This window comes from Sminthopsis crassicaudata, chromosome 4 (assembly GCF_048593235.1).
Source record: "Sminthopsis crassicaudata isolate SCR6 chromosome 4, ASM4859323v1, whole genome shotgun sequence".
Lineage (NCBI taxonomy): Eukaryota > Metazoa > Chordata > Mammalia > Dasyuromorphia > Dasyuridae > Sminthopsis > Sminthopsis crassicaudata.
The window spans coordinates 335,466,379-335,494,020 of record NC_133620.1 but is presented as its reverse complement, the minus strand read 5'-3'; the positions used below and the strand labels follow the sequence as shown (position 1 = coordinate 335,494,020).

The 27,642-nt window shown below is 46.3% G+C and overlaps 1 protein-coding gene across 2 annotated transcripts; it reads left to right on the top strand.

Annotated features, from left to right (window-relative positions):
- Positions 1–19: 19 nt before the first annotated feature.
- Positions 20–27,089, top strand: HID1 (HID1 domain containing). Of its 2 annotated transcripts, none has more exons than XM_074260725.1 (19): positions 20–262; positions 7,139–7,288; positions 9,318–9,488; positions 11,747–11,857; positions 12,656–12,762; positions 13,251–13,367; positions 17,457–17,679; positions 18,096–18,152; positions 19,050–19,190; positions 19,668–19,758; positions 19,934–20,085; positions 20,231–20,318; positions 20,961–21,125; positions 21,576–21,803; positions 22,793–22,926; positions 23,409–23,489; positions 24,620–24,711; positions 25,143–25,301; positions 25,942–27,089. In XM_074260725.1, exons 1-19 carry the CDS (start codon positions 197–199, stop codon positions 26,003–26,005), a joined length of 2,397 nt encoding a protein of 798 aa, XP_074116826.1. In that variant the 5' UTR covers positions 20–196; the 3' UTR covers positions 26,006–27,089. The 2 variants fall into 2 exon arrangements, with proteins under 2 accessions (XP_074116826.1, XP_074116825.1); XM_074260724.1 differs by having other exon boundaries at positions 21–262; positions 20,231–20,309.
- Positions 27,090–27,642: the final 553 nt, after the last annotated feature.

The following is a 27,642-nucleotide window of genomic DNA, read 5'->3' as shown; positions in this document are numbered from 1 at the left end:
GGGGCGGGGCGGCGTGGGGAGGGCCGCCGGGAGCCTGGGCTGGAGCGGCAGGTGCCGGCGGAGGGCCGGGCCTGGAGGAGGAGGCGGAGGTGGAGCGAGGCGGGGACGCACGGGACTCGCTCGGGGAGCTCCTCTCGGCCACCGGGAGAGTACCCCGAGACGCTGGGGCCGGGATCGGGCCGCCGCGGGAGGAGACATGGGCACGGCGGACTCTAAGCTGAACTTCCGGAAGGCGGTCATCCAGCTCACCACCAAGACTCAGGTGCGGGCCGGGCCGAGCCTGGGCGCCCCCTCCCCGCGCCTCCCCATCCTCATCTTCGGGGCCGGGGCTGGCTGCACCGCGGGCTCCCCGGCAGCCGGGGGAGCCGCGGGGTTGGAGGCCGCGGCGGGCGGGGGGAACGAGCTGGGGGAGGGTGGGCTGTGATGGGGGCGTGCGGGCCGAGCAGAGGAGCCCTCGGGAGCCCCCGGCCCCCGGCCGCGGTGGTTGTGGCCCTAGGCTGACGTGTGCCTACGCCTGGGAGAGCCGGCTGGCAGCTCCCTCCCCTCCCCCTCCCTCCGTGTTCTCCCCGCCTCCCTCCCCCTCGGGAATCATTCCCTCTCTGGGTTCCGGCTCCCACCCACCCCGGGTGCCAGTCGGTCCGCACGCCTAGCCTTCCATGACTCAGTGCAAACAAAGCCGGGCTGGGGGTAACAGCTGCTGTGCGTCGCTGTGGTCGGGCCTGGCCGGGCTCTCGCGGCCCCGGGGCCCGGAGGGCCCGCACGCTTCCCCAAGCCTGCTGGGGCGCGCCCGACCCGGGGAGGGGGTGGCAGGTGCCCTGCCCGCTGCCCCTCCGCGGGGGGCTGCGGCCGGACCGCAAAGCCGGCTGTGTGTGTGAGTGTGGCGTGAGGGGGGCCCTTCTTACAGCCACAGTGTATGGGCTGATGGGTAGACGGGGGCACAGGGGTTTCCACCGCCAGTGGGCCGCCCAAACACTGGTCCCCGAGGCGGGATTCAGCAGAACCCCCCCCCCCGTGCCTCCGCCCCAGCCTCTGAACCCACGGTCTGAGGGAGGGCCTGGGGCAGCTGCTTGCGCCCCCTCCCCCCGGAGCCTTCCCGGCCCCTCTTCCTTCACGGCCACAGACCGCTCCCCCTCCCTGCGGTCAGGCGCGGCCCCATCGCTGTCACCGGTCCTGATCCCCGGCTCCTTCCGGCAGCTGACGGGGGGGCCTCCCTGCCCCGGTTCTGGTGAGGATCCTGTCATCCGACCCGCGGGGCAGGGGGCCATCCCTGCCCGAGTCACAGGTGCCGCGGCTGGCTCCCGCCTTGGGGCTCTGCAGGCCGCTCTTTCTCCTGTAAAAGAAGGGCACGGTCTGGATGGCCTTCAAGCCCCTCTAGCCCCAGAGCGGCGGCCTTTTGAAGTTAGCAACAGGCATTACAGCCCGCTGCCGTAATTCTCTTATTCCGGCGCTGCCTGGCCTTGTACCCCCCGTGTTAGCCTCTGCTTTCACTGTCGGGGTCGTGCTCCCCGTGGAACTCTGAGACCCCTCCCCCCAAGCCCACAGGCCACTCCTGCCCTCCAGCCGCTGCTGCGGACTCCCGGGAAAGGCTGCATTGCTTTTGGGAGGCGGGTCTTCCCCACGGATGCTCCCCCCGACCCCTCCCTGTTTCCCGCTGCCCTCCCTGACCCCAGGCGCCAGTTGCAGCTGGCACAGATCGCCAAGTCCGTGGGTAGAAAGGCCAAACCCGGGTGCAGAGCAGAGGAGGAGTAAAGATAAGTCCCCTAGGGAGGCGTCTGGCACACCCTGGGCTGGGGATGCGGCTGTGGGCGGCATGTGCAGGAGCTTTTTAAGAGGCCAGTGGGTGCTCTGGTCCCCGGGGGACCTAGTTTGGTGTAGAAGCCAAGCTGAGAAAAGGGCGTCTGAGGGTTTTTTCTTTCAGGCGCCCTTCTCTACAAAGCTCCACTTCATCCCCTCATCCCCCGCCGCAATCCCAGCTCTGAGAGAAGGCCCTGGAAAACGTTACTCTTGTTCTGAAAAGGAGGAGAGGGAGCCAGGTTTCCCTGCTCAGGTCTGCTTTTGCGCCTCCTCCCAGAGGAGGAAGGGAGTAACGGGGACCTCTGGAGGGAGCCCCAGGATTAGAACCGACGGCTCCGCTCCCGAGGTGAGAAGAAGCCTTTTCCTGTGGCTGAGCCTGGAGGCGCCTCTCTGACTTTCCTGTGGGGCATCCTGTTTTCTTCCTACCCCCCAGCCCTGCCCCAGCAGGGGATCGGCCCCAATCACCGGGCCTGGCGGCTAGTTCTCTATGGCTTTCTGTTTCCTGTCCCAGTCCCCAAGTGGGTGGAGTCCTGGTGGGAAAGTTAGGGAGAGAGTGCAGTGGTGGCTGTTTTGAAAGAGCATCTCAGCTGAATAAAATCCCAGCTCTTCTGTCTGACGTTCACAGGCCTGTAATGCAGCGTCCCCCTGACTGACATTGTATTCCTTTCTGTCAACTCTGTGCTCTAAACTGCACAGTCCCGGGAAGACACACCGTCCCTGTTAGCACCTGGCCCTTTCAGCCGGCGGCGGCGGTCCGGCTTGTCCTGGCTGCTGCCGAAATCGAGGGGGAAGGGCATCCTGGCGCATCCTCTCCCAACAGCAGGCTCATGATATTGTCTAGAAGGGGTAGCATTCAAGGGGAAGATAGAGGATTTAAGCGACAGTTTTGGGGGAGGCAGAGAGAAGTTATTGCAGGCACAGGGCACAAATAAAGGCTGGGTCTGGGATTTAAATCTCAACCACTGTGTGGCCCTGGGAAAGTCACTTACCCTGCTTGCCTCAGCTTCTTGGAGTTCCAGAGGAACTTTCCTCCAGGTTGACTTCTGAGAGAACACCCAGTGGAATGGGGGGGGAAAGAAGTTTGATTGAAAAAAGCTGAGGATGGTGAGGATGGTGAGGGCACATGGACCACTGACAGATTTCCTATTAAGTTTAGCAGGAAAAGAAAGGAGAGAAATGGAATGACAATTAGCCAGGGTAGAATTCAATTCAAGAAACATTTTCTAAGCATTAAAGGCACTTTTTAGAAAGATTACATACTTATTTTTTTAGGATTAGGAAGACAGGCATATTTATAGAAGAGGAAGGATTCAGCAGGAAGGAAAAGAGTGGAAATACATGAAAAGTGCAGCTAGTGGTGCAGTAGATAGAACACTGGCCCTGGAGCAGGAGGGCACTTCAAGTCAGATCTCAGACACTGTTTACTAGCTGTGTGACTCTGATCAAATCACTTAATCTTGATTGCCTGAAGAAGAAGAAAGAAAACACATGAAAGATTGGGGAGATTAATGGAATTAACTTGTCAATCAACAGTTTTTTTCTTTTTTAAGGACCCAGACACAGTCCAAAGTGCTGGGGATACAAAAACTTATGTGAATAATCTTTGCCTTCAAAGTGCTTACATTCTATTTATCTTGTTTATGTGTATGTGCATATTTACACATACACATGTGTATTTACATATTTATATCTGTTTATTAAGCACTTACTATATGCCAGTCATAGTGCTAAGCATTAGAGATCCCAAACCAATGAGACAAAGTAGTCCCTGCTCTCAAAGAGAGAGTTATGTATAATTCTAAGTAGATACAATCTTTTGGGAAGGGAGATACTAGCAGGTTTGTGTGGGTGCTTGCTTTGGGGATGGGGGAGTTCAGGAAAGGCCTCATGTGGGAGCCAAACTTTGAAGGATAGAGGTCATAGGGAGGAAGGAAGAAAGGAAACAAGCATTTATTAAGCACTAGTATGTGCTAGAAACTCTACTAGAAAGACTTAAGTTCATATCCTGCCATGGAGGTGAGGAGGGAATATGAAAGACAGCCTGTGCAAAACCACAGCGACTGGAAATGGAATGTTGTATATGAGGGACATCAAGACCAGTTTGTCCGGACTACAGTGTTTGTTTGAAGGGGAGGCCAGAGCCACCCCGTGTTAAATACCAGCAAAGTTTGTATTTGGGAGACCCTGAAAGAAGAAGAGGTACAAAGTAAAGGAATTGGCTTTAGTGAGGAGAGATACTATTTCTTTGAACAAAGGAAAGGAAGTAGCCGTGGTTTGATATTCTGGACAGTGCTAGAACTTTTTTTTCCCTTTATTTTTCCAAATACATGTAAAGATCGTTTTCAACATTCATTTTTTTTCTTCCTTTTAAAAAATTATAACTTTTTATAACAGAACATATGCCTGGGTAATTTTTTACATTATCCTTTGCATTCATTTCTGTTCCAACTTTTCCCTTCCCTCCCTCCACTCCTTCCCCTAGATAGCATATGTTAAATATGTTAAAGTGTATCCTAGATACAATATATGTGTGCAGAAGCATACACTTCTCTTGTTGCACAGGAAGAATTGGATTCGGAAGGTAAAAATAACTAGGGAAGAAAAACAAAAATGCAAACAGTTTACACTCATTTCCCAGTGTTCCTTCTCTGGGTGTAGCTGATTCGGTCCATCATTAATCAGTTGGAACTGAGTTAAATCTCTTTGTTGAAAATATCCACTTCCATCAGAATACATCTTCATACAATACTGTTGAAATGTATAGCAACATTCATTTTTTAAAGACTTTGTGTGCTAATTTTTTTTTGTTCTTCCCTTTCTTTCCTCCCTTATCTCCCCTCTCCCCTAAACAGTAAACACTCTGACATAGATTATGTATGTACAATCATTTTAAACATATTTCCAAATTAGTCATGTTGTGAAAGAAAAGTCAGAACAAAAAGGGAAAAAAACACAAAAAAGAAAAAGCAAACAATTTTTAAAAAGGTGAAAACAGTATATTTCAGGTCACATTCAGCCTCCATAGTTCTCTCTCTCTCTCTGAATTTGAATGGCATTTTCCATCCCAAGTCTATTGGAATTGTCTTGGATCATTATATTGCCGAAAAGAGCAGTGTTCTCCTGGTTCTGTTCACTTCACTCAGTGTCAGTACATACAAGTCATTCCAGGCTTTTCTGAAATCAGCCTGCTTATAATTTCTTTCTTTTTCTTTTTTTTTTTTTAACAGCATAGGACTTTATTTGCTTATTTGCAATCTAGAGTGAAGACTGTCTCCCTTAAGTATGGAGCACAATGTAGAAACAGTGGCTACTTTTTTTTTGGATGCTGATATTATTTTCCATCCAAAGTTTATTAGGATTGTTTTGGATCACTGAATTGCTGAGAAGAACCAAGTCTGTGGTAGTTGATCATCATATAATCTTGTTGTTTCTATGTACATTATTTTCCTGATTCTGCTTGTTTCACTCAGCATCAGTCCATATAAATCTTTCCAAGTTTTTCTAAAATCAGGCTGTTCATCATTTTTTATATTAACATTCCTTACCTGCATTTGCCATAACTTATTCAGCCATTTCCCTACCAATGGACATCCACTCATTTTCCAATTCTTTGCCACCACAAAAAGAGTTGCTACAAATATTTTTGCACATGTGTGTCTTTCCCCCTCTTTTATGATTAATTTGATATAGACCCAATAGTAGCACTGCTGTATCAAAGGGGAATGCACAGTTTAATAATCTTTTGGGCATAGTTCCAAAATGCTCCCCAAAATGGATGAATCAGTTCACAACTCCACCAACAATGTATTAGTGTCCTAGGTTTCCCACATCCCCTCCAATATTCATCATTATCTTTGCCTATCATCTTTGCCAATTTGATAGGTGTGTAATGGTATCTCAGAGTTGTTTTAATTTACATTTCTCTAATTGATAGTGATTTAGAGCATTTTTAAAAATTTGACTATAGATGGCTTTTATTTCCTCATCTGAAAATTGTTCATATCCTTTAACCATTTATTAATTGGGGAATGACTTGTATTCTTATAAAATTGACTCAGTTCTCTCTATATTTTAGAAATGCTACTCATCATGTTGATGAGGTATAGATTTGGGGTACTTAAATGAAATTGAAGTCTAGTGGCAGGCTTAGGGTTCAGGGAGTCAAATAGAGCTCCCCTGCAACCCCTCAGGTTTCGGCGCAAGGATACGGAGTTAAATGAGGTCTAGTGGTGGCACAAGAGTCCCTGGAATTTACAGCCCTGAAAACCTAGATTGATAGAAGAGGTTTATTATGGGGATTGGAAGTCAGGTTAAGTCTAGTTAAGGAAATGAGTGAGGGTAAAGAGAAGAAGGCACCGGAAACAGTGTTCCAGCGGGCAGAGATCTTTGGCATGCCAGGTGTATGGCTGCCATAGGAACCTCTATAAAGAGAGGACTCTAGCTTGGCTGTTTTATAATGAGAGATTTAGCTAAAGGGGGCTGTGGGTGGTGTCCCAAGTTGGCTCAGATGGGTGTGGTCTGGGACAGGCCCATATCTCCTATTGGAATTCAAAAAGGGTGCTTTTGGCCAGGATTTGTGAATCAAAGGTCCTAGCTTCTAGAATGATGGATATGATGGGAATCAGAAAGGAATAAATCAATCTGAAAGGACTAGTTTCTTAAAGGGACCACAACCTGCTTCAATTTCTTACAGAACAATAATATTCTATAACATTCATATGCCATAATTTACCCAACCATTCTCCAATTGATGGGCATTCATTCATTTTCCAGTTCTTTACCACTACAAAAAGGGCTGCCACAAACATTTTTGCACATGTGGGTCCTTTTCCTTCTTTCATGATCTCTTTGGGACACAGACCCAGTAGTGACCGCCAGAACTTTTAAATGGCAGTCACCTTGCTTCAGAGCAAAAGGGAGATATCTAGGGTCACACAGCAGTGCTTTAGTAGTGCTCAGAATAAAATGCCATCATTTTGACTCTTCTGACCACAGTATCCTGTCCTTCTTGGTAGACTTTGTTGTTTTGGCTGGACTCCATTCTTCAATAGGTTCTTTTGTTTTCTTGTCAACACAGTGATCAGGTTCTTTGTTACAGGCTCCACTGTCTCCCAGTCAGGGACTCAGAGATTTTTATGGGATTCTCCCCAAAATCCATTTGATCTTGGGGTTTGTCTGGGACTGTAAGGAAAACATTGATATTCCCTTTCTTTGTATTCTGAGATCACTTTTGGCCAAGAGGCAACTGTGGGTGAGCCCTTTGTCTCATACCTAATCCTCAGGATTGAGGGAGGGAAGGTAGATGATTGTACTGACATTTTTGAATGCTTCATCTCCCTTTCAGCCTGTGGAAGCCACTGATGATGCTTTCTGGGACCAGTTCTGGGCAGACTCAGCCACCTCAGTACAGGATGTTTTTGCTCTAGTTCCAGCAGCGGAGATCAGGGCTGTTCGGGAAGAGTCACCTTCCAACCTGGCCACCTTATGCTATAAGGTGAAGGGCTGCCTTGGGGGTTGGTGTTCCTTGATTGGGGGGGGGGGAGGCTTGGGAGTATTTCTTGGTAAAGATTCTGGAGTGGTTTGCCATTTCCTTCTCTAACTCATGATGAAAAGGACACTAATAAGGTTAAGTGATATGCCCAAGGTTACAAGCTACTAAGTGTCTGAGGCCATATCTAACCCAAGAGGAGTCATTTTGCTTCCTAATTCACTGTACCTGATGGCATAGCTAGGTATAGATAGTGCAGGAGATGGAATGCTGCCAGGAAGACTTATCTTTATGATTCAAATCTGGCCTCAGACTTTCTAGCTGGAATCTTAATCTGAGAGGGAAATGGCAAATGGGTCATGAAGAGTTGGACATGACTCAGTAACATCAGTGACCAAACCTTCTCCCTAGATACCTCTGATTTTTGTCTCTTCCACCCACCTGTTTGACTTCAGGGTTCCCAATTGAGCAAATGATGAGTTTGGGTTTTTATTCCTAAATTGGAATTTGAGGTGGGGAGCCTAGATGTCTCTGACTCTATTTCCCTTTCTCCCTCCCTTTCCCTCTCTTTGCTTTTATCTATCTCTATCTCTATGTGTGTCTCTGTCTCTGTCATCTGTCTCTGTCTCTCTCCATCTCTGTCTCACTTTGTCTCTGTCTCCCTCCCTCTTCTTCCCTTTCCTTCCCTCCCTCTCCCTTTCTTCCTCCCCCCTTTCTCTCCCTCCTCCTCCTCGTCCTCGTCCTCGTCCTCCTCCTCCTCCTCGTCCTCCTCCTCCTCCTCCTCCTCCTCCTCCTTCTCCCTTTCTCTCTGTCTCTTCCATGTGCCTCCTACCATCCACCTCTGTCTGAATGCTTATTTCCTGCTAGCTGGGGTATCTCCTCCTCATTTCCCCAGTATTGTCAGGAGAGAGGAGTATGTCTTTTGGAGTTAGAGCTTAGAGACCTCTTTTCTATAGATTGTATAGATTTCTGTAGCTCAGAGCTGCTCCCTGGGCCCAATCAGCCTCTGCCCTCTGGATGGCCAGAAACACATGGAGCAGAGACGGAGAATCGGGAACCAAAGTTTAATTTCACAGTGAGCAAAAGCGACTTGCAAGCAAGGAGGGGATGTAGGCACGTGTTCTGGGGCCCCACCCCTTGTGGGAGGGAGGCCTTGGGCTTCTCTCCGTGGTTGTGCAGCCAGCTGTGACCCTTGACGATAAGCTGGAACAGCAACAATGTGACAAGTTTGGTTCCTAGCAGGGCTTCTGACCAGAACTTGTTTGGGCTCAGAGAACACCTGACACTCGTCAAAACAACACAATAGCAGTGATTTTGCCAGAGAGCGAGGTCATCCAGAGGATGAGTGCAAAGGATTGTTGGTATGTCAAGCTCAGGACACAGCTTGTTTCCCAGACCTTAGCGCTGAAAAACAGGGTATCTCCCAGGAACTTGACAGAACTGTGGAATATAGAGTAAGGTAGGGCTAGCACTGTTAGGGCCTCCCTTCCTTTCAGGCCGATACCAAACTGGCCCAGAGAGTTCTAAGCTATAGAAAAGGGGACTCTCCACGCATATGTTTTGAAAAACTAAAAAGCTTTAATAAAGAAACAAAAATAAGAAAAAAGGGGGACTCTAAGCCCTGACTCCAGAAGACATACTCGTCTCTCTTGACAGTACTAAGATAGTGAGAAGGGGGATATTCCAGCTAGCAGAAAATAGCAGACAGCTAGCTGGTTACCTCGAAATCAGGGGGACTGAATTCAAATCGGGTTTCTGACACTCAACACTAGCTGTGTTACCCTAGGCAAGTCTCTTAACCCCTGTTACCTCGCAAGAAAAAAAAAGAAAAGAAGAAAAAGAATTATCACCACTATTTCTTAAACCTTTATTGTGCTGGATGCTGAGAATACAAATACAGAAGTGAGACTGACCCTGCCTTCAAGGAGCTTACATTCCTAATGGCTCCTTCAACCTTTAATTGAAACAATGTGGTCCCAGTGAACCTAATTTAAGATGAGCTTCTTGTCTTTCCACCTTCTTTCCTTAATGACAGGCAGTAGAAAAGCTGGTGCAAGGGTCGGAGAGCGGCTGTCACTCAGAAAAAGAGAAGCAGATTGTCCTCAACTGTTGCCGGCTCCTCACCCGGGTGCTGCCCTACATCTTTGAGGATCCTGATTGGAGGGGCTTCTTTTGGTCTACGGTGCCGGGAGCTGGCCAAGAAGGGGTTTGTGTGTGTGTGTGTGTGTGTGTGTGTGTGAGAGAGAGAGAGAGAGCGCGAGACAGACAGACAGGGAGGGAGGGAGGGAGAGAGACAGAAACAGAGACAGAAAAAGAGGGAGAGAAGGAAGGAGGGAGGGAGCAGACAGAGAGATAAAGAGAGGGGGATGGGGAGAGATGGAGGGAGAGACAGAGACAGAGACAAAAACAGAGAGACAGAAAGAGACAGATACGGAGAGACAGAGAGAGACAGAGGGAGACAAGGACAGAGACAAATAGAGAAACAGAGAGACAGACAGACAGACAGACAGATACACAGTCAGAGAGAGAGAGAGGAGACGGGAGGAGAGAGAAACCATGTCTATGTGCCAGGAAGGAGGGGAGGAGAAGAATAAGAGTTTGTATGTCAGAGGGAAAGGGAAGGGATTTGTAGGAAGATGGCTCTCTGCTTGGGGGCGTGTTGAGTCCCGTCTCAGGCACAGGTTATATGATCCTGGGCTAATCACTTCCTTTCTCTGCATCTCATCAGCTTCCTCATCTGTAGAGTGGGGTGTAACACTTATTTCACAGGATTGTTAAAAGGATCAAATGAGTTAAGTGTAAAGTGCTTTGTAAACCTTTTGTTGTAGTAGTTGTTGATTAGCTTCAGTGATCCCTTTTCTGGAGTTTTCTTGGCAAAGATACTGGAGTGGTTTGCCATTACCTTCTCCAGCCCATTTTTCAAATAAAGAAACTGAGGCAAAGAGGATTAAGTGACTTGCCCAGAGTATCTGATATAGGATTTGAACTCAAGTATTCCTGACTCCAGACCCAGCACCACCTAGCTACCCTTTTTGCAAACCTTAAAGTGTTATATAAATCCTAACTGCTGTTTTTAACTCTTTGTTCATATTATTCATATTAATTTTATGAAGTCTCATTTACCTTAAATGAAGATGTAAGGAAATTTCATGAATCTCCTGAAATAAGGGAGCCTGTAGCTACCCAGTTAAGAACTCCTGATCTAGTCCAATCTTCCCATTTTACAGATGGAGAAAGTTAGACCTATGGGGGAGGGTGGGGAGGGAGTGATTGCCCAAGCTCATACAGCTTCTTAGTGGCAGAAGAGACTAGAGTTTAGTTTTCCTACACTAACGTGATTACTTGCCTTCACTATACTCTAATATTACTTTTTTGGATCCCTGCCTGGGAAGTGTTTGGGCTGATGGGTAGAAAAGAGGATACAAGACCGGGTCTCCTCCGCCTGTTGTGGACCTGGCCGCTTGCTGCCCTCCCCCTCCCCCCGTGCCTCCATATACCCCAGCTCTGCCCTCTTGGGTCTTTATATTCTCCCACCAGGGTGTTAGGTGTGCTTGGGGTAGGACAGAGGTGCTGGCAGAGTTGGTTGGAGAGGAAGACTGGGCAGAGAAGGGGAGGTTAGGACAGTGCCAGGGCAGGATGATGGAGAACACCAGGGGCACCCCAAAGCCCCACTTGGAAGGAACTGTTGGGCCATATGTCGCTAGGATAACCTCCCCTTTCCACAATCTCTTGAGTCAAATCCCAGGCAAATGGCCTGGAGGGAAGAGAAGAAACTTGGAAAGTGGAAGGAGGGAAAGCTGCTAATGGACATCGGAGAGAGGAACGTATGAGGACCTTTGAGTCTCTCTGAATGACTCTTATACCTAGCTCCTTTCCTGGGGAACCCCCCCCGCAATAACTAGCATTTAAATAGCACTTTAACATAGTCAGAGCACCTTACACATGTTGTTCCTTTTGATCCTCACAAAGACCCTGTAAGATCAGCCCTATGGTTATTCCTGCTTCAGAGATGTTGGCCAGTCACACAGCTAAGGCAGGATTCGGACTCCAGAAGTCTCCCCACTCTATCGGCTTTCTGCTTAGCCAATGGACCCCACTGTTTCATGACACTTATTGTCCCTCAAAGCAGATGTCCCTATATTGAGATATCCCACCCCCTTTGCCTTTCAATTCAAGAAATGTTTATTAGTACCTACAACATGCCGGGCACTGTGCTAAGTACTGGGAATACAAAAAGGAGCAAAAAATAGTCCTCGATCTTGAGGAGCTTACAGTTTAATGGGCAAGATATCATGCAAACAAATTGTATGAGAAGGAAGCTATTTACAAGATAAGGAAATCATTTAAAGAGAATCCTACAAAGGAACTTCTGGTGGCTTCTTTCCTTCATCTTGCGTCTGGGCGCATTGCCCTCGCAGTATGTGCCTTCTGGGTTTTAGAAGTCTCTCCTCCTGTTGTTGGCAGGGCGAGGAGGATGAGAATGCCCGACCCCTGGCAGAGTCCCTGCTCCTGGCCATTGCTGACCTGCTCTTCTGCCCTGACTTTACTGTCCAGAGCCACCGAAAGAGTGCTGTGGTGAGTTGGGGTCCATGGGGTATGAATGTTAGGGGACTGGAGACATCCAGTGGATAGCATCCTCCTGTGGATAGCAAAAAATTCTCTCCCAATGGGACTGAGACAGGAATGGTCGGTGTGTGTGTGTGTGTGTGTGTGTGTGTGTGTGTGTGTGTGTGTATGTGTGTATGTATGTGTATGTGTGTGTGTATGTGTGTGTATGTATGTGTGTATGTATGTGTATGTGTGTGTGTATGTATGTGTGTATGTGTATGTGTGTGTATGTATGTGTGTATGTGTATGTGTGTGTGAGTGTGTGTGTGTGTGTGTGTGTGTGTGTGTGTGAAAGTGCAGCATAGCTAATGGCTAGAGTCAGGCGTGGCTTCTGTACCAGAGCTGCCCTGGGGCACAGAAACCAGAGAGTGGTTCGAACACAGATGTTCATTGTCTCTTACAGGTTGGTTGCTAGTGGGGGTAGAATTAGTGCTAGGCAGGGAGTTGTGCTTCCCCTGAGACCTTAAAGGTATTCGGTGACTCCCCTCCTCAGGCTGGCTCCCTTCTCCCTCACTGCCCACACCACCAACTTCCCACTCTTTGAATGGATATCAGAGTGAAGGGGAAAAATAACTTTCTACACAAAAACTGTCTTTTCCCTTGTATGGCCGTAGGCTTGGCTGGGGAGGTGAGGTAAGGGAAGGGGCAGGGCGGATAATAAAATGTCTAGAGTTTTGGAAGAAGTGGAAAATCATCTATAATGATGGTTTTAAGGGAGGCCACAAAACTCTTCCCCCCCAGCCCGATCCCTCTTTTCTTTCCCAGGACTCAGCAGAAGACATTCACTCCCTGGACAGCTGTGAGTACATCTGGGAGGCCGGCGTGGGTTTTGCCCACTCTCCACAGCCCAACTATACCCATGACCTGAACCGGTGAGCCCAGGAGGAGTCCAGACGCTGGAGCATATGCATGTTCTTGCTGGATGTCTGGCATGATGAATTCTTTCTCCTCTTCTCTCCTCCTAACCAGCCTGTCAGTGATTATAAATTATATTATATTATATTATGACCTACTCCCTAGAAGGGGGAGACAAAAGGGAGGCTCTTTTTTTTAAAGTATTTGGCATATTGTCATATTAAAGAAGTTTTAGATTTGTTTTTTGCTCTGGTTCCAGAGGACAGAACTAGCCAGGAGTGATGGATAGCATCTAGAGGGAGACAGATTTCAGTTGGAAGAAAATTTTTAAAAAGCAGAATGGGTTGCCTTATAGATTTCCCCATAGTTGAAGGCTTGCTGTAGGGATTCTTGGTCACATACAAGTAGACCTTTGAGGCATTTTCTAACTCGGCGATTCTGGGAAGCAGGGTCTGTGCCAGGCAGGGAGCCCTGTGGGTCCTGATTGCCCCCTCTACTTTCTTAGGACCGAACTGCTGAAGTTGCTTCTGACTTGCTTTTCTGAGGCCATGTACCTGCCCCCATCCCCTGACTGCAATAGTGCCAACCCCTGGGTCCAATTCTTCTGCTCTACAGAGAACAGGTGAGACTTGGCTCTGTGCGTGCGTGTGTGTGTGTGTGTGTGTGTATGTATGTGTGTATGTGTGTGTGTGTGTGTGTGTGTGTGTGTGTGTGTGTGTGTGTGTGTGTGTGTGTGTGTAAATGGTCAGAGGGAGAGTTTGGAGCCTTGCTGATGCAGAGCTGCCCTCTCCTATTTTTGTCCTGTGCTTCTATGGCCACTACATGTTTTGGGGATCTACTTTTTGGGATAATGAGGGTCTTTCCATTAGCTGATTCTAGGGACCTGCTCCCCCAAGTGGCGAAAAATTGCACATCACTATCATCCAAAGACTTCTTTTACAGGTGGTCTCTGAAGTTTTTTTTTGATCATGCAGTATATCGGTAAAGAAAATGATGAACACGCACCCCAATATTATGTTTATTTGTTGACTGATAAATTACATACATGTAGTACTCTACTGATATGTTTTAAATATGTCCAAAAATGAAATTTTTAAAAGAATGAGAAAATATGAGATATTTTAAAAATTATTAATACATGATCATTATTAAATATATAAATACATTTTCCCTAACTAAAATATTATTAATAATTGATATAGTCAGAGCAATATGATTAAATATATTTTATTATTTTTTTTTAAATCTTGGCTTAATACTGTTAAAGAGTGATTGGAAGATCTCATTCTAAATTTGTAATATTTTTACACTTGGTTTTATAGATGTTGTAGCTGAAAGATACAGATGCATTGATCCAAATGTAAGGAATATTTAGTTGATTGGGCTTATTACTAAATCCCAAAAATCATTTTCTAGTACAATTCATTGATATTATATTATTGTTAAAATTCAGCTTTCTTACAAACTAAAAATTATGTTATATTCTCCCTATTTTTGACAAATAGATTAAAAACTTACAAATCTCATAGTTTGAAAGATTTTGAAATGTTAGGAAAATTTCTGTTCATGTTTTTAAAGTGTGCAGAGAGTTTTTTATTAGTGACACATTTTTAGCAACACAAGCTTAGTATTTAAATGTCCTGCTTCTCCTGGTGGTTTCAGGCTTTTATTAGTCAGTCAGTAAATGTTCATTAAATATGTACTATGTAATGGATAAATTTGGGGAAGTCAAAGAAAAACAAAAGCAGTCCATGGTCTTATGGAGCTCATACTCTAATTGGGGAGACAACCATATACAAATAGGCAGCTAGGTAGTACAGGATAGAGTGCCTGGCCTGGAATCAAGAAAACTCATCTTCATGAGTTCAAAATCAGACACTCACTAGCTGTATAATCTTGAGCAAGTCACTTAATCTTGTTTGCCTCAGTTTCCTCATCTGTAAAATGAACTGTAGAAGGAAATGGCAAATGATTCTAGTATCTTTGCTAAGAAAACCTCAAAGAGCATCTGGAAGAGTTGTACAAAACTAAAAGGACCAAACAGCAAAAATGTACAAAGAAGCTTTATAGGATAAATGGGAAATAACAAGGATAAGATAACATAGGATAAATGGGAACAACAAAGGGAAGGCAATAAAATTAAGAGGGATTTGGAAATGTTTCCTGGAGAAGTTGGGATTTTAGCTGGAAGATATAGCTAATGTTCCAAGGCACAGTATACATTTAAGTCAAGATTAATCACTAGTGATTAATCATTAAATATTAATGGCTATAAATCTGTATTTTAAATACTTTTTATTTTAAAAACATTTTTAAAAATTAACAAAAAATATTTTTACTCTCCATACTATCACTGAAATGGAAATAGAAAAACTGAATATTTCTAATAAATATGCATATTCATACAGAACAAATTTTTATATTGCTCAAATACATCCAAATTTATACAAACAGCATGTTTCATTATTAGTTCTCTGGAGTCATGACTGATTATTGTGTTGATAAAGTTTTTACCATATTGATAAAATTGTATGCATTTTTTCTCTTGGTTCTGCTCATCTCACTCTGTATTAGTTCATTTAATTATTTCCATGATTCTCTGAAACTGATTCCTTCATTATTTCTTATATCAAATAATTTTCTTGATAATTTTTATTGGGAAGAGTTGATTTTTTTAAAATCTTGAATAAATCATCTTTGTTTTTTTGTAATGTGACTGATAAAGAGATCGTAGGAGGAAGAGGAAACGTGTTAGCTGTGCCATTTTCTTTTTTGCCTGCTCACATTATTAGTGTTATTTTCAATCTATGATTTTACATAGGGATTTTTCTGGATACCTGTCCATTTTGTAAGGGATAGTTGAGTTCAAACTAGGTAACAGAATAATCACATGCACATAAGCTACAATATTTTTACAATTCAGAATAAGGGTGCCATCATCTACTTCACTATTATCTCTCTCTCATGTTTCTCAAGACACTTTCCTGGGTGACACAACTGACATACAGACTGCATGAGTGACTCTATCAGTTTCAATCAGTATATTAAATATTAGTAAAAATTAAATCTAAAATAAAGTTCTAATATTTTCTTTCCATGTCCCTTGAAGGCGTATTCATCCCACTTTGGAGACCACTACTTTATAGTACAGAACAGAATACTCATTGTCCTATTCTGAACTCTCCGGGATTATAAAGAGGAAGAAGGAAATAAGCTTTCCTGTTCTAACCTATATGGGAGTGTAATGTGATGGATTTATTTGAATAGACACCCTTTATATATAACATGTTCAAAAATCCAAAAAACTGTAGTAAGACTTCTGGGATGCCTTGTAGGAGGTTGTTATCATTGTTCAGTTTCAGTTGTGTCCAACTCTTCGTGATCCTGTTTGGGATTGTCTTGGCAAAGATATTAAAGTGATTTGCCATTTCTTTCTCCTTTCCTTTGCCATTTCATTTGTAGATGAGGAACTAAGGCAAAGAGGGTTAAGTGACTTTTATGTCTTGAATCTGAGGTCAGATTTTAATTCAGAAAGATGGGTTTTCCTGATTCCACGCCCAGTATTCTATTTACTGCAGCACCTTGCTGCTCACCCTGTAATCTACTTGGGAATTTTGAAAGAAATTTTACTTATGTTATTTTTCCTAAATAGCCACTCTCCAACTCCTACTCTACATCTTTTCTCTGAGAGGCATTGTAATGTGGAAGACTGAGAGAGCACATAAATTCTAATCCTCATTTTTCCATTTATTATCTATTATCTATTATTATTATTATGCTAGAACAACTAGCATCACCAGACTTTAATTTCTTAATATTTAAACTAACTGCCTACCTACTTCATAGGATCAAATGTGAAATATATAATATAATAATAAATATAATATATACATATAAATACATGCATATATTTCTTATGTATAAATATATGTTAATATGCATTCAAAAATATATTTATGTATTTCCAAAGTACCAACACTATGGTGCTTTGGAAACTGTAAAAAGTGCCATATGGTGATAGTAACAATAATCATTCCAATGCCTGGCGCATTAAGAAATACTTTAATTAATAGATAACATTATGGGTAGCAAGGTGGTGGAAAGACTTGAATTCAGATCCAGCCTCAGACACTTCCTCGCTGTGTGACTCCGAATGTTGTTCGCCTCAATTTCCTCATCTCAAAAACGATCTGAAGAAGAAAATGGTGAATACTCCAGCGTGACTGAAGTGACTGGACGACAACATTTTTTGTTCCCCTCACACCTGCCCCTCCCTGATGTCAGTTCTCCTAATGTTGCTCTTAATGTTCCAGTAGCATGCAGTTAGAAGATTATTGGATGCTCTGACTCCTGAAGACCTAGAGTAGAACCCTAAATCGGTCACTAGTTGTCCGTGTGACATTAAGCAAATAATCTAAGCTCTTCAGGCTTTGAATGAGAAGTTGGAATAAAGGTTGCTCCATGGGGCTCTGTCTCCCATGGCGGGGGTGTACGACTGACCCCAAAGGGACCCTAGGATGAGGCTTCCATAAATGGGACCTGCCGTTTTTGTCATGCTTCCCCGCTCTTGATGGAGAGCCCTTCTCCCCTCAGCTGCTCACTTCCAGGCTTGGGCTCCTGCAGGAAGGGCCCTCTCCTGGCCCTGGCCCTTTTCCCGAGCCTGCCCTGAGCCCGGGGCAGCCCCTCCGCCATGGCCTTCCTTTCTTCACAGACACGCTCTTCCACTGTTCACCTCTCTCCTCAACATCGTCTGTGCCTATGACCCGGTGGGCTACGGGATTCCTTACAACCACCTGCTGTTTTCGGACTACCGGGAGCCACTGGTGGAGGAAGCCGCCCAGGTGCTCATCGTGACCTTGGACTATGACAGCGCCACCAGCAGCAGCCCCACTGTGGACGGGACCACCACGGGCACCGCGATGGATGACGCGGATGTAAGAGCCCCTCCTCTTCTTCGGAGTTAGGGGGGCCGTCTCCGAACGGTTCTCTGCCACTTCCCGTTGCATCACTCGCCAACGGCCAGGGGGCTTCCCCCCAGACCCAGGGGCATGGGCAGCTGGGACCTTTGCCATATCAGAAGCCCAGGACGCAGCATACTAATGGGGCACCCAGGCTCGGTGCACGTTCCTCCTATGCCTGAGACGGGCAGAGGGGCACTGATACTGCCGCTGGGGGACACTCAGTGTAGTTTTATGATGTAGTTACTTGACAGATCATATCCAGGTCAAGATCCTGCCAACGAGTCTTCTAGGAGAAGGTTCCTGGGGTAGGGGAGGGAGGCTTGCTGGGTAGGGGTAGGGTCCAGACCTTATTAGTTCTCACTAATGAGAGTGCCTGTCCCTCCTCACAGCCTCCAGGCCCGGAGAACCTATTTGTGAACTACTTGTCCCGAATTCACCGTGAGGAGGTGAGTCCATTACTGGTCCCACTCAAGCGGGCAGGGGCGGAAGCCCTTTCCCCATGTGGAAGCCCTGAAGGAGATGCAGAGAGAAGACGAGCCATAGCCCCTGCTCCCAAAGACCCCACAGCCTGGTAGAGAAGTCCGAATGGAAGTAGACATAGACCTGCACACATACTTGTATATATTCACACATTTTAAAAGAGGTGTAATGCTATGAGTGGTACAGAATATGTGTGAGGGAGGGAGGGAGGGAGGGAGGGAGAGAAGGAAGGAGGAAGACAGGGAGACAGAGACAGAGAGAGATTCAGAGAGACACACACACACAAAAGAGACAGAGAAGGAGAGAGAGAGAGAGAGAGACTGAGAAAGTATTCTATGCTTTAACAGGTGGAGGGTGGAAGATGGTGAAAAGGTTGAATTGACCTAAACTAGGGAGGAATCAGGATGGAACGATGTCTCTGAAAGAGAAAAAATTGGAGTGAAACTTTAATGGAGTTTGGATTGAGGAGAGGAGATCTCCTGTATTAGGAGAAAGAAGTGGAAAAGGGCATAGTCCTTAGTGGGGCAGCAATAGGATGGTTTGCTTCTCTTTAGAAGTAATAACAATAGGGCATTGTGGGACAGCTTGTATTTTGTGGGGACTAAGATGTAATAGCAGTAGCTGGAGTCCTGGCCCCCCTGAAAATGTACCTGGCTTATTGTGGGGAGGGGGTCTTACTCTTAAAGAGTCCATGGACACGAAAGATTAAAAGGGTTATGATAAAGACAGGTGTGGGGGAAAAACTAAGAGTTGAGACTGAGTTTAGATTTGATACAAGAGGTAATGGGTGTGTGAGCAGGGGATGGTGGGAATCACCATGGTCCTCTAGTCCTAGGCTGGCTCCCAACCCTGTATCACTACAGGACTTCCAGTTCATCCTTAAGGGTGTGGCCCGGTTACTCTCCAACCCGCTGCTTCAGACATATCTGCCCAACTCAGCCAAGAAAATCCAGTTCCATCAGGAATTACTAGTTCTGTTTTGGAAGCTCTGTGACTTCAATAAGGTGAGCAGCCTTAGCTGGACTCTCTGGGAAGGAACTGGGATCCCCCCAAAAGAGATTGCTCAGAAATAGCATAGGAGATCTTCTGGGTCCACTTGAAGCTCGGGATTGATGGTTGTGAGTTGTCTTGGGTTGGCTCAAAATGGGGGATGATAAAGATCTTCTGGATCCACTCAGAGATGGGAGAGAGGTGAGAATTACTACTATCTGCTCAAAGATGGTGGAATGAGGTCTTCTGATTCATAAAGTCATCTCAGAGATGAAGATGGTAAGTTTTCTGAGCCCGACTGGAAATGTAAGAGAGGGAGACCCTGTGCTCACTTAGTGGTAGTAGTTGAGGTCTCATGTATAGGTATGGGGGGGTTGAGGTATCTTGGGGCCTCTCAGAAATAAGGGGACTTAGGTTTGGAGCACCAGGCCTCCTCCCCATTCTGACCCAGGCCTTTCTTCCTCTGCTTTCACCTGCCTCCCCACTTTAAGAAATTCCTCTTCTTCGTGTTGAAGAGCAGCGATGTGTTAGATATCCTCGTCCCCATCCTCTTCTTCCTCAATGATGCTAGAGCTGATCAGTGTGAGTTCATGGGAGAGTGGGCCCCTGGGGAGCAGGGAATTCAGTCTCTCTCCTTCCACTCATGATCCACCTATCTTCTATGTCCCCGGACCTCCCCCCATTGCTCCATCCCCTTTCTGACCTTCCCCTTGTCTGTTCGACATGGCCAACACGATTCCTTCCCCACGCGTCACAGCTCGAGTGGGTCTGATGCACATCGGGGTTTTTATTTTGCTGCTCTTGAGTGGAGAACGCAACTTTGGGGTTCGGCTGAACAAGCCCTATTCGGTTCGAGTTCCCATGGACATCCCTGTCTTCACTGGCACCCACGCTGACCTGCTCATTGTGGTGAGAACAGATAGGGCTCGTCCAGGGGAAGAGTTGGGAAGGGGCAGTGGAAGAGGGGACTGCCTGCCGTCTGGCCCAAGGGGTGGTGGACGGTTCAGACTGGTCCTGACCCCCTCTCTTTCCTGTTACTGACTCTGCTCTTTAGGTGTTCCACAAGATCATCACCAGCGGCCATCAACGCCTGCAGCCCCTCTTTGATTGCTTGCTCACCATCATAGTGAACGGTAAAGATGGTGAGAGGTCCGGTTATCCCAAATTTCACCACCAGGGAGCACCAGGTCATCAGGCCTGAAAGTGGCCGGGGTGGCTTCCAATCTCCAGGGCTCATTAGGCTGATAGTGCCCCTTAAGACCAAGTTTGTGCTGGCGTGGTGTCTGGAGCAGCCGGATTGCCCTCTCGCTGCCTCCTTCCCTGGGGCCCCTGTGGGAGGCAGATCATTAGTGGGGGGCCTGGATATTCTGACAGAGAGCCCGGCTTCACTTGGGATTTGGGGGAAGGTGGGAAGGAAGCCTAAGTCCAGCTTCAGATACTTACTAGGTGTGTGACCTTGTCTCTTAACTCTGTTTACTTCAGTTTCTCATGAAAATGGAGAAGGAAATGGCAACCATTTCAGTATTTGTGCTAAGAAAAACTTACAATGGGGTCAAAAAGACCAAACCACAACAGCAAATTATTTTTATTATAGACCCAGTATTGGGCAGAGTAGGGACTAGGGGCAGGCAGGAGAGCACTTGCTTAGGACTTTACACACAGAGGTTTATGTTTCAGAGAGATAGGGAACCTGGGGCTGGATGATGCTTTTCACACCTTGCCTAGGCTGTGTGGTTTGGGTCCTTTGGGCCCTCCCAGAGTGATTGAGCCTTTTCCCCTTCCAGTGTCTCCATATCTCAAGAGCCTGTCCATGGTTGCAGCCAATAAGCTACTCCACCTTCTAGAGGCTTTCTCTACCACCTGGTTCCTGTTTTCTGCTGTCCAGAACCATCACCTGGTCTTCTTTCTCCTTGAGGTCTTTAACAACATCATTCAATACCAGTTTGATGGTGAGAACTCTCCTGGCCTATCTATCCATGAACCTTTTCTGCATCGTTATGGCTTCTCAGATCCCTGGGGTCACTGTTGTGACCTAGTTAGGGAGGGGGCTGTTTCCTCTTCTCCCAGATGAAGGAATAAATGTGACCAGAGCCTCTTTTGAAGATGTTGCCTGGGCTCCTGACTTCTAAGGTTACATCTGGTTTATAGGCCCCTTTGGGTATGGCCAGCTGGCTTGTTTTAGGGTCAGCTTTTTTTGGTGGCTGGATCCCTTTTTATCCTCTCCCATGGGTTTCTTATGCTGTCTTTTATACCTGGGATTTTCTTCTTACTTCCTTCAAATTCACCGTGTCTAGCAAATCTATGTGGATTGAGGAGGAGTATATTTTCTCTTCCCAGAAACAACCTTTCTGAGGCCAGGACTAACTACTGCTTTGACCCACTTTCTCACCATTTCTTAGGCAACTCAAACCTTGTCTATGCCATCATTCGAAAGCGAAGTGTCTTCCACCAGCTGGCCAACCTGCCCACAGACATGCCCTCCATCCACAAAGCCCTGCAGCGTCGGAGGAAGACCCCGGAGACCTTGTCTCGAACCAACTCCCAGGAGGGTGTCTCCATGGAGGGCTCTTGCCCTGCGGCGCCTGCTGAGCCGGGTACCCTCAAGACCAGCCTTGTGGCTACACCAGGTCTGACCCTGGCATAGTGGTGGCAGGATTGGTTCTTGCTAGGTTTGGCCAGCCAAGTGCCAACATCACCTGGGCAGTCATTTCTCTAATTTATGTCAAGGAAATAGATACCAGGGAGTGGTCATGGTAGGATTATAGACTGCTAAAGCTAAATGTAGTCTGGCTAGTAGTCCAGAGTAATTAAGGGACTTGGCTAGCACAGCGGTTCTGAAAGCTGGGACCCAAATGAACAGGGATCGCTCTACTGCAGTCCCTGCCATGTCAGATAGATTGACCCAAACCCTAGAACAAGGCTTCTTAAATTGCAGTTCATGGGAAAAATTCCATGGGTAGGTTTATGAATTAGGATGAGGAAAAAATTTACATCTTTATTTTTACTAGCTTCTAACTGAAATCTAATACTTTCTTCAGTTATGAATTTTAAAAAATATTTTGAGAAGGGTTAAAGGTTCACTAGATTTTCAAAGGGGTCTATGACACAAAAAGGTTAAGAATTCCTGAGCTAGCTAGTAAAAATTTGAACCCTGATGTTGTGAAGCTCTCTCTCCCCTCATTACATACCCCCTTGGTTTTTCATATTTGCACATTTCCCTTGGCTTCTGGGCTTGTTTCTTTATTTTTGTCTATTCTATTGCATCTTGATATCAACAATTATTTTGATGATTATAATGATAAGACTGGAGAGGTGGATTCTATAGGATCCTGCTAAAAAGTCATCATATGTGACTTGTGTAAATTTTCCCACAGGCTAAGTCCTCCTAGCACTATATTCTTTTAATTACATTAACCCATGGGTAATATTAATTAATCATTAATTTAATATTAATGATGGAGTAGAAAAGGAGAAACTTTAGAATAGGCTAAATGCAGCTTAGGGAAGCTTTGGATCAGGGGTATTCACAGTTCGGCCGGGAGTGGGGATGGGAGAAACGCGAGCTGTGCACCTGTTGCCCAAACATTCACCAATACCATTCCACTCCACCCCCAAGGCATCGACAAGCTGACGGAGAAGTCCCAGGTGTCTGAGGATGGAACAATGAAATCTTTGGAGCCCGAGTCCAGTCGGAGCCCAGCTGAGAGCAGCTCCCCAGCCAGGAAGAGCGAGGAAGAGCAGTGGAACGGGGTAAAAGCCGGGTTCCAAGAGAAAGTTGTAGGGCGTCCCTAAGAGCGTGTAGGGCCTTGGCTAGAGAGGAACACTTGGGAGGTATAAGGCCTAGTGAGGGTGGACTTCTCTCTGCAGTCACGTGTCTCCGGACCTGGTGGAGAAGCAGATTTGGTTCCCACAGCATCTGCGAGGTTCCCTTCCTTCATGTCAGGGTGATGGGTTCACACACCCTTGGCCTTTATCAGGATTGGCCTTTACCCTGGCTTACCAGCCCTAAACCTGTCACAGGCTAGGCCGGAGGGGGTGGGGCTTGGAGGTATCTATGGCATGAACCCTTGGGGCAAAGGGTGCCAGGCTAGAACTTCCCCTGGGCTTGTTCCCATCGCCCGAAACCAGCAAGATGAACGGCTTGGACTCTGAGGCAATGGTTGGGAAAGCTACTCTCTTCATTTCCCCTTTCCCCTCCACGTCTCTATCCCATTCCCCTTTCTGTTCTCCAGGAGCTTGGCCAAGCCTGTCAGGAACAGCAGCAGTCGCCCACTGCTTCAGCTGACGGGCAGTGGAGCCCCACACCAGACTGGGTGAGGGAATGCTTGCCTTGGCTGGAAGGGGGAGGAGCTGGAGGTCCTGAGTCGGCTCTGTTTTGTGGGGATCTATACCCAAGGGACATTGGTCTCAAGTGGGCCTTGCAGCCTCCTGCTCATGAGCATGCATAGGAAAACCATATACATATGAGTGTGTATGCAAATAAGTCATACATCTGTGCATACATATATGCATGCACATACATATATATTACATATATATATATACACATGCACAGTAGAATCATGCAAGGCACATGGCACACTTCACACATTTGCACACAGTAACACATACACACGTACAACACACATGTACACACAACACACTCACCATACATATATGCATGCTCATAAAGGTGCATGCACAATGTGCACACAAATATGCACAGCACACATACACCACAGACACATGTGTACAGCAGGCATGCACACATGTATGCACAAGCATGTTATGCACATTTGTGTATATGCACAAACACACATATATACACACACATGAACAACACGTATTTACACACACACATATGGCAGCTAGACAGTTAGGTGGATAGAGTGTTGCCCTGAGTAATCTAGCCTCAGGTACTTACTAGTGTGTGATTCTGGGCAAGTCAGGTTTGCCTAAATCCACTGGGATAGGAAATAGCATACTACTCTAATATTTTTACTAAGAATACCCATGGATAATATTTATTGCATGCTATGGTCCATAGAGTCAGAAGAATTGGATGCAATTAAACAACTGAACAATAACCATAAATATATGTAATATTTGTGAATATGTACATGAGTATACATATACACATACGTATATAGCACTTCAAATATATATTATATGTAATATGTATTGCACTTTGAAAATCTTCAAGTACTATGTAAAATACATTCTGGTTAATATTTCTTGGTTCTCAGTGTTTTTCAATAAATAGTCACCAAATAAACATCCGTGGGTTTGATGTCCCAACCTGGAGTTCCATGCATACCGGGCTGATGTCCCTGTTCTTGGCTTAGATGCCAGCTGTGCCTGGACATGGGGGCTTGAGCGCAGCACCATTGGCTTTTCACGTCCTGCCCCACCTAGGGTCTGATCTCTTCTTCTTTAACCCCGGCTGGGCTCTGCCCTCTTGTAGGTCCTCTCTTGGAAGTCCAAGCTACCACTACAGACCATTATGCGGCTGCTGCAGGTGCTGGTGCCTCAGGTGGAGAAGATCTGCATTGATAAGTGAGTCTGAGAGGGAGGCTTGTGACCTGGGTGGGCCGTGGGACGGGAGCTGAGCCTAGAAAATGGTGGGAGGAAGGCCATGAGCTATTCACCGGGCATCCCGTATCCCCTTTTGAGAATAATAGCAGCTCATGTTTCTGTGCTTCTCTAAGGTTTAAAAGACACTCTTTCCACAGTAACTCTATGAAGCTCATATGGCAAGTTATTATTCCCCTATTTCACATAAGGAAATTGTGGCTGAAACCTAAGTGAGATTAGGGTCCCACAGTTAGAATCATTCTAGAACTCAAACATGTGTCTACTCATTCCAGGTCTAGGATCTTCTTGCTACTCCTCATTCCCTCCCTTTGCCTCGGGTTCCCTCGATCTGTCCATAAGAGATAGACATAGAGCAACTTCTGAGCCCTCCCTTCTTTTCCATTCCTCTGCAGAGGGCTGACGGACGAATCAGAGATCCTCAAGTTTCTCCAGCACGGCACCCTGGTGGGGCTGCTGCCTGTGCCGCACCCCATCCTCATCCGCAAATACCAGGCCAACTCGGGCACTGCCATGTGGTTCCGCACTTACATGTGGGGCGTCATCTATCTAAGGTAAAGCGGCATGAGAACGGGGACAGAAAGTCTTTGGTCGCTCGCCCCATAGTGATATGAAGGTACCCGGCATGCTGCTTAGTCTCCAAAGGAGCAGGGATTCCCCCCAACCGTAGCTGCTGACATGTCAGACAGGATTGGTTCAGTCTGTAGGGATGCTTAATCTGGGGTCTCTCTACCAAGTAAATGATTTCAAGGGTTTGGTGAAATTAAATGAGAAAAAAATTACATCTTTACTTACATTAGCCTCTAATTAAAATCGAGCTCTTCCTTCAATTATGGATTTTAAAAAAAACATTATTTGGAAAGGGGTCCATAGATCTCAGCAGACTGCCAAAAGGGCCTGTGACACGACAAAGATTAAGAACCTCTCCTCCAGAAAGACTAAGAGGGCATTTATCCCTGCAGCCTCAGATTTCAGTAACCAGGATTTCTCTCACCAGAGTCCCAGTGTTCCTAGTGAAGATGGATTTATAGGGTGCTTCATGTAGGGAGTCAGTTGGATGTGAGCTCTTTGCTCACAGGAGAAAGTGAGGATGGAGAGGATTTGGGTAACAGCATGCCCTAATTCTCCTCTTACTCCTCACTTGAATTCACCTAGCATCTCTGGGGGTTTGGCCCCCATCCCTCCTCCCCATAGGAACGTGGACCCACCAGTCTGGTACGACACCGATGTGAAGCTGTTTGAGATCCAGCGGGTGTGAGCAGAAGAGAAGAGAAGAGGAAGGAAGGGGTGGGAAGGGTTGAGTGCCAGGATGATCCTTCGGCCCTTCCCCCACATCTGGTTCTGATTCCTCCACCTTCAGACTGCCATTTCAAGCTTTATTATCACTTTGACCTGAGGAGGGGGGTTGGAGAGGTGGGAAGGGCTAACTTCCCCAAGAGTTCTGTCCAGGAATTAGGGAAATGTGGGGAACTAGCTGTGCCCTGCCCCACAGCTGGCTTATGAAGTCCTCCTGCCTCTGGTGGTACAGAAAACATCACAGATTGGAAGGTAGAGCCAAGGAAGGGAAGCTTCCTCGGTAAGAAGATAGAGACCTCTTGGTGTCCTGGGCCAAATTTCTAATCTTTACATCTCTTCCATTTCAAGCCTGTATTATAGCCCTGGCTCCCTGGAAGACTTGGTTCTATAGCACCCTCTTCTTTGACCACGTCCTTCAGATACTCAGAGGATCCTGGGTCTCTCAGAGGGATAATTTTAGTTTAGGGTCCTCACTATCTGATTTGAATGCGGGGATACTCTTTCCCTCCTATTCATTCCATATCCCACGTACCACTGAGGCTGAGCAGCTTGTAGGAAGAAATGGGCTGAGAGAGCTTTTTAGGGTTTTGTTTTTGAGGTAAGGAGGGGAGAACAGTTCCAACTCAAAGTTTGGGTCCAGCGGACATGGCTTAGGTGCCATCTATGTTTTCATGTTTGTACAAAAGTCCTCTCCCATGGGAACCTTTTTCATAAACTATTTTCCATGACAGGGAAGCAATTCTCTTCCTTTATTCTAATTACAGCTTTATCTCTAAGGGCAGAGAGCCTGTTTTTCCTCATTTTGGATAAGTGGGAGGAATCAGGGGGAAGGCAGTCCAAAATACCCTCCCCTTGCTTCCCGATAGCTCTCCCAGGTGGCTCCCCTAAAACCGTCAGTCCTCAGCTCTGTCCTTCTACATTATTCCTTCAAATGTGTCCCATCCCTGGCTAGCGCCCACTTTCAGTACAATCTTAACTTTCATGCACTAGAAACGCACTGTACAATCTGCTACTTTTCACAAAATTAAAACCTCCCTTTTCCTGGCCGTGTGTGTCTGTCTGGAGTGAGGATGGAGGGGAGCTTGGTTGGGGAGGGGCTGTCTCTCTTGAATAAGGGCTGGTTCCAGGTTATAACACTGTCCCAGTCTTTATTACCAGTAACCTCAGGGGGGCACTGAGGATGTGTACAGGTATGTGTCTTGTAGGCTGCTGGGTGGGCTGTGGTACAAGTCTCTCTGTTCCCCAACTTGACACTAGAGTGAATGAAGAGCCATCTTTTGAGACTATGAACCTTCTGCTGAGTGCTAAGAGAAGGCTCTTCACAGCCCACGTCTAGGAAGGGGAAGCTTCCAATCTGAGGTCAGCTACTTATTACCCAGGTAACCTTAGTCAAATATCTTAACTTATTTGGGCCGTTTTTATAATGCTTAAAAGGAATGTCTGTGTGCTTCTTAGATCTCCTGGAGTTCTAAATGCTGTCACCTCACTTAAGGGGGATGTGCTTATCTGACTTTAATTGGCCATTTCATCGAGGCAAACTGGGACACCAGGGAAAATTCTTCCAGTTCTTGTGAGGATCAAATAAGATAACCTATGGAA

Coding starts and splice junctions, on each gene's coding strand:
- HID1 (XM_074260725.1), top strand. CDS start 197: ATGGGCACGGCGGACTCTAAGCTGAACTTCCGGAAGGCGGTCATCCAG. Junction 9,489..11,746: donor CGGGAGCTGGCCAAGAAGGG/GTTTGTGTGTGT, acceptor TGTTGTTGGCAG/GGCGAGGAGGATGAGAATGC. Junction 25,302..25,941: donor TGGGGCGTCATCTATCTAAG/GTAAAGCGGCAT, acceptor TCCTCCCCATAG/GAACGTGGACCCACCAGTCT.